The sequence below is a fragment of the Ranitomeya imitator genome, chromosome 3 (assembly GCF_032444005.1).
Source record: "Ranitomeya imitator isolate aRanImi1 chromosome 3, aRanImi1.pri, whole genome shotgun sequence".
NCBI lineage: Eukaryota > Metazoa > Chordata > Amphibia > Anura > Dendrobatidae > Ranitomeya > Ranitomeya imitator.
In genome coordinates this window covers 99173845-99179844 of record NC_091284.1, presented here as the reverse complement: position 1 = coordinate 99179844, position 6000 = coordinate 99173845, and the positions used below count along the sequence as shown (strand labels likewise).

Below are 6000 nucleotides of genomic sequence, written 5' to 3'. Positions count from 1 at the left end.
ATCTAGGAAGAAAACTAAAGGCACTACTATTTATTGGATGTTAATTAATGCAGAAATTCTAGGAGGCCGCTTCAGGAGCATCTAGAAAATTTTACCAACTGGTAAACGTGGCATGTTTAATGGAATCTGTTACCGAGTTTTTACCACCTAATCTGAGACCAGCATATTTTAGGGACAGTGATCCTGTTTTCAGTGATGTCATTTTCTGAGCTACTTGCTGTAGTTTTGATAAGCACAGTTTTATCAGCAGGAGATTATCACTAGAGGACTAGTAAGTCTGCTGCCAGGTAGTCCTCCATATTCATAGGCTCTACGTAACCCCGCCCCCACCACTGATAGGCAGCTTTCTGTGTACACTGTATATTGACAGAAATCCGCCAATCAGTGGTGTGGGCGGAGTTACACAGAGCTCAGTATTCAGAGAGCTGGTAAATCTGCAGGAGAGAAAACAGAGGTTTTCCGAAAAAATACAACAAGCAGCCCAGTAAGTGATACATTGCTGGAATCACGGTCTCTGCCCCTACATCATGCTGCTCTCAGACGGAGTAGCGAAAACCTGGTGACACATTGGCACTATTGGAAGCTGTTGTAGTGTGTGGTTCATACAAATGCCTGCTCCTGGGGTAAAAGAATGAAAATAATAAAGAATCACAAGAATTATTCGGTTCCATTTTTTTTTTCTTTTTGACATGGCAATAGACTGAAGTCAGTTCACACTTACCTGCCTGCTCTCATAAGGATTCCTATCTCTGGTCACGGGGAGACCCCAAGCGAAGCACTACTGTATCATGATCTTTAGTGCATAAAGTCAGATGGGTCCCAATAGCTTCACTGTACAGAAGCAGAAAACCTGGTCTCTGCTCTGGCGACCACACGATCTGTATGATCAATGGAAGATTTAATGAGGTCACTGGGACTTGGTGACGATGAGATCTTTTTCTATGAAATCCCCCGCTGAACCTTGTATAAAGAAATATATAAATTCCTATTTACATATGTAACTAAACTTACTGTCCTGGGCCAGGGACTGAACTATGTGACTTCCTAAACTTTCTACAATAATTGCTGGGCATTTTCTTACACCGTATAGACAATCACACAGGCTATTGGTAAAGTCCCCAGAACCTCTTCTATCTGCCTACGTCTATGTTCTCAATGTATCTGTATGTTCCTGCCTTGTTACATGTGGTTGATCGCTCTCTGTATGGATAGTGTTCATGGAATTATTTCTACTTAATCAATTTGCGCTTTTTCTGCCATGACATATTCGGCGGTACCCATTCATTTTGAGAACTGCAGTTAGGAGGATCACCAGATCACTGCACCTATGGAGGAAGGATCCAGGTGTGGATCTCATAGAGGATCATATAGGCAAGGGCAATAAGAACAGTAGCAGGAACCAAACAGAAGGACAGGATTTTGGAATGTCACGTAAGTTGTGGCTTGCTGTGGAGGTTGACGTTGAACCATCGCGGTAAATTGCTCCCATTTTGGCGTCAAATACTCAGTTCTTTCACTGAAGAAGCAAAAAAGTCAGGAACATTCTCAGATTTGACAGTGACAAGATGCTATTTTCTTCTAGGTCTCTCCCACCAGGACTGATGTTGCTTGTATGTCTATATGGATACTTCGTATTCTCTTGTGTCCTGCAATGTGGATATTAATATACGGTCACCATCATTGTAATGTAGAGAAAATACAATTAATTCAAACATATCCACAAATTAGCAGATGTCTCCTAGATCAGAGAGAGATCAGATCTGCCTGTCTGCAGAATGCTAGCATTATCTGCTGTCCATGACACTACTTGTTTTACGTCTACGCGCCACAACATCATGGGCCATGAAACCTACCATGTGTAGGCAGATGTTGGGCTGAATTTATTAACTAGATATAAATATGAGACTAAGCTCACATGAACGTAAAATATAGTCGGAATTTTATCCCCCCCCAAAAAAAAACGGATGATTTTTCATCCACATGGCTGTTGTTTTTACATATCAGCAAAGAATAAAAGTAACAAGACCAATTACAATTTCCTATGTTAATAATGGCAATATATCTGTAAAAATTGGATACTGTATGGTTGATCCATATGGGATCTGATTTTTATTTTGTGCATCAATTCACTTGAACAAGAAAGTGTCATGCAAAGAATGGAAGAAAATAGTGCATGCTGAGATTTCTTTTAAAAGGGACATTCGATTATCTGACCAGCCCAACTGAATACAATTGGCCAATGTGAGGTCAGCACTTGGACCGAAAATATGGTTGTGTGAACATATCCTAAAGGTCAGACTTAAAAGGAACCTGACAGCTGAAACATGCTGCCTGATCCATGGGCAGCATATATCAGACTGTGGCTGCAGAGGATTCCAGCCATATATGTTTGACTCTGAAATGCTAAGGCGCTTTAGAGAATAGGAAAAAAAAAAAACGGGTTTAGTTCCAGCTCCTTTAAAAATTCCTTTTCTTTATTTCAAATATTAAAAGGCATAATGCACATGGTGTACATGCTCCTTAGGATAAATGCCGACCATCGACAGAGGCACAGAGGCAACGCGTTTCGATCTCAACGATCTTTGTCAAAGCCATCATGGATTGACACGTTTGCCTGCAGCGGAGTTCCGGGCACCTGCGGTTGTTACTGGTGAGCTGGCTTGTTTTTTCTTTTTCTCTGTATGCTTTAGAGAATAACCTAGTTTAATAGCCACTGGGCACTGAGCTGTGCAGTAGACTAGTAGGACTGGCGGGTCTCCGGCCTCTCCCCATCTGCTGTCCTGGAGTGACAGGTCTCTGCCTACGTGGGTGTGGCACCCCAGAGTCCGGTTGCCACGGTGACATTGCCTCCCTCTGTAGGGTGATGTCATCCTTGGAAGTAGGAAGAGGTGCCCATGCCAGGTAATACACAGCATGCATCACAGTTCCTGCTCCAGGCCAGAAGGGGGAGCTCTAGACCCGACCTTTGGGGAGCTGCTATCTCTGGTCGAGAGGAGGAGTCAGTGTAGGCTGAAAGTCGGAGGAGAGGAGAGAGAGAGGAGCGGACACAAGGGCTCTGGGGAATTGCAGCTGCGTCAGAGCTGACCTCGGAGTGGAGCGCTGACAAGAAAGACGCCAGAGGCCTTAGATGTGGGGGTGCTGTACGCCCTGACAGCCAACTCTAGAGGGCAGGGGACTGCAAGCTCCCTGGCCACACCGAACACCCGGAGGCACCGCAGCAGAGAAAGAGCCCGGGGCAGATAGTGAACAGACAGTCCCCGTGAAATAGGCTCACGTTGTCTGCCATACAGGTCGAAGCCAACCCGCAGGAGAGGGCCGCAGCTAGCTACAGGCAGCTGGGACCTGAAAAAAGAGTGCAGCAGGAAGGCCTCCAACCCCACCTGGCAAGGTGGACCCCCTGAATGCTTCCAGGCTAGCAGGACTCCTGCTGTCATCTGTAACTGGTCCCCTGGACTGCATGTTCATCTACCAAGAAGTAAAGGTAAAGAAAACTGCACTTTTCTGTGTCCCTTGCTTATTCTCTGCACCACAACATTCACCACCACCTGAACTGACTGTTATATCAACCCTGGGGCCCCGCTGTACCCGTGGGGAGCTGTACCATCTTTGCTGCGTCACCATTGGCCCCAGTGGACCTGAACCGCAGCGTCGCCCATCCCTAGCTGAACACCACAGGTGGCGTCACAAATCAATCCCATATAACTTCCCTTTGCGTTCTTATTGCACGCCCAGGGCCACGGAGTCAGGTCATGGCCCCATGACTTCCCCAAAGAACTGTCTGACCCGGTTCTGAGTACCCCACGGCCCTGGTGGGTGTCGCATGGGTGTATAGCCCCAGGTCAGAGGGCGATGAGAAGCCTCCGGAGACCCGCCTGTCTGATTAGTCTCCAGCACGGCTTGGTCCCTTGGTCATATAACAGATGATTCGTTTTGATATTTCACATCTGTGAGAAACGTCTGAGTGCTGTGCAATTTTTTTTTTCTTGGACAACACTTAGATCCATAGAGCAGAAACGATGTATTCACACATCTGGTAAAACCACAAATCTGGGAATGAGATCCATGAGACTCAGAGTAGGTCCTATACTGATGGATTCTGTGGATCAGACGTGGCCATTAAAGTCTAAGGGGATCCATGAGACATGGGTGCAAATCATAAGCTTCCGATTAATTTTCCGTTTTGCTTCCATGTCTTGTGCATCTGATTCCTAGTGATAAATATGAATAAAAACATCTGCCCTTCCAGGGTTTTTATGATTGTCTTGGAAGCAAGCTCACCTCTGCATGAAAAAAAGAAACCCGGAAGACCAGAAAACGGAAGCAAGTAAGATGACATTGGAGAAAAATTCTGTTTGCTTCTCTGAGATGGTAACGGATGAGTGAACGCAGCCTTGATGTAGAGTATACCTTGGAATAACTTTACCAGCAATTAGACTCCGCAGCAGTTTACAATGTAAGGAGAGCTGGAAGACATTTGTGGCCTATTATTAGCCTAGGGATTTAGGGTGACAGCTGATAGAGCAGGCTATTTCGGCCCTCTATTTTTATCATATCACAAAGCCTTACTCTATGTTAAATGATAGAGATACCTTCACTTGTTTTTTTCACTTAATGCATGTGTTTTGGGATAAAAATTATTTTTGCAATTGAGTTTTATTAAAAATGTTGCAACGTTTGACTTTTACAGGTTGTTTCTCTGCGCATTTCTGGATGCAGAATGAATTAACAGAATCCGTCAGTGAGCTGGTGCTGAAATGGGATTTTGTAACGGCTTTACCTGTCTTTTTCCGGACTCCCTTGTGCTGCTTTATAACCATAGCAAAGTTTACCTGAACTTTGATGTGGTCTGTAATTCAGCACAGAACAAGATCAAAAGGCAGATCACCTTTTTACTAACTCATATTTCAGAACCAGATCGGTGACGGATTTTGAAGCCATCAATGTGCTGGGAAGTCTCAGAAAGAGCAGAGGTGTAAATGATAAAACCCAGGTTAGGCCGGAGTTACACTAGCTCATAGTATCTGATGTGATATGCTAATGACACTCGGCTCCAATCCTCTCGCCTGAGAGAATCGGAGCACAGGTGCGGAGGAGTCGGAGAAAGTAATTTCTCCATCTCCTCCATTGCCAGCATCCGCGGGAATCGCACTGCACTTGGATTACATCTGAATGCAGTCCCATGCTTCACACGCACCCATAGACTTGTATGGGTGACTGCGATCCGAATCAGCATAAAAAAATAATCATAGATGTGATCTGCCCCATAGAGTAACACTGGGCAGAGTGCAATCTGATTTTTTATATCATATTGCACTTGTCCGATTTATTCGCTCCTGTGAGCGAGCCCTTGTACTGAATCTTTTCTCACAAAACTATATATCAGTCTTTTTGTCTCCCCCTGCTCTTTAACATGGGGCCTGCAGATTGGATGCCATTTTCATGGTGACAGGTTCCCTTTAAAGGGAATCTGTCACCTGAATTTGTAGGCTATGTAAATGCCCTGTTTTTGGTCCGATGGGCGGTGTTTCTTCTTTTTTCCTCCACCCCATCCTGTTAGCAGTATTTTCTGGAATTGGATAGGTGTCCTCCATATTTCGCGCGTGCGCAATGCAATCTTGTCTCGCGCACGCGCAGTATGCTTTGCCGAAAAGCATTACTGCGCATGCGCTGGCACACTATGTCCCGGAACACAGAGAAATACTTCTGGAACATAGTGCGCCGGCGCAGGCGCAGTAATGCTTTTCGACTTTGCCCACAGATGGGCAAAGCATACGTGTGCGAGACAAGATTGCATTGCGCATGCGCGAACTATGGAGGACCCCTCCAATTCCGGAAAATATTGCGGACAGCTGGGAAGGACGGGGTGGAGGAAAAAAGAAGAAACACCGCCCATCGGACCGAAAACAGGGCATTTACATAGCCCGCCAAATTCAGGTGACAGAGTCCGATTGGAGTCAACTTTGGTTGCTGCTGTTACAGAAAGATCCCCCCCCCCCCCTG

General features: G+C 45.5%; 1 protein-coding gene across 2 annotated transcripts in view; it reads right to left on the bottom strand.

Annotated features, from left to right (window-relative positions):
- Nucleotides 1-686: 686 nt before the first annotated feature.
- The window catches only part of SEZ6 (seizure related 6 homolog), a 955889-nt gene continuing 950575 nt past the window's right edge, over nt 687-6000 (bottom strand). For both annotated transcript variants that reach the window (XM_069761206.1, XM_069761204.1), the window contains exon 17: nt 687-1646. In XM_069761206.1, the coding sequence (XP_069617307.1) occupies nt 1617-1646 (30 nt within the window). In that variant the 3' untranslated portion in view covers nt 687-1616. The remainder of the gene's footprint in view (nt 1647-6000) is intronic.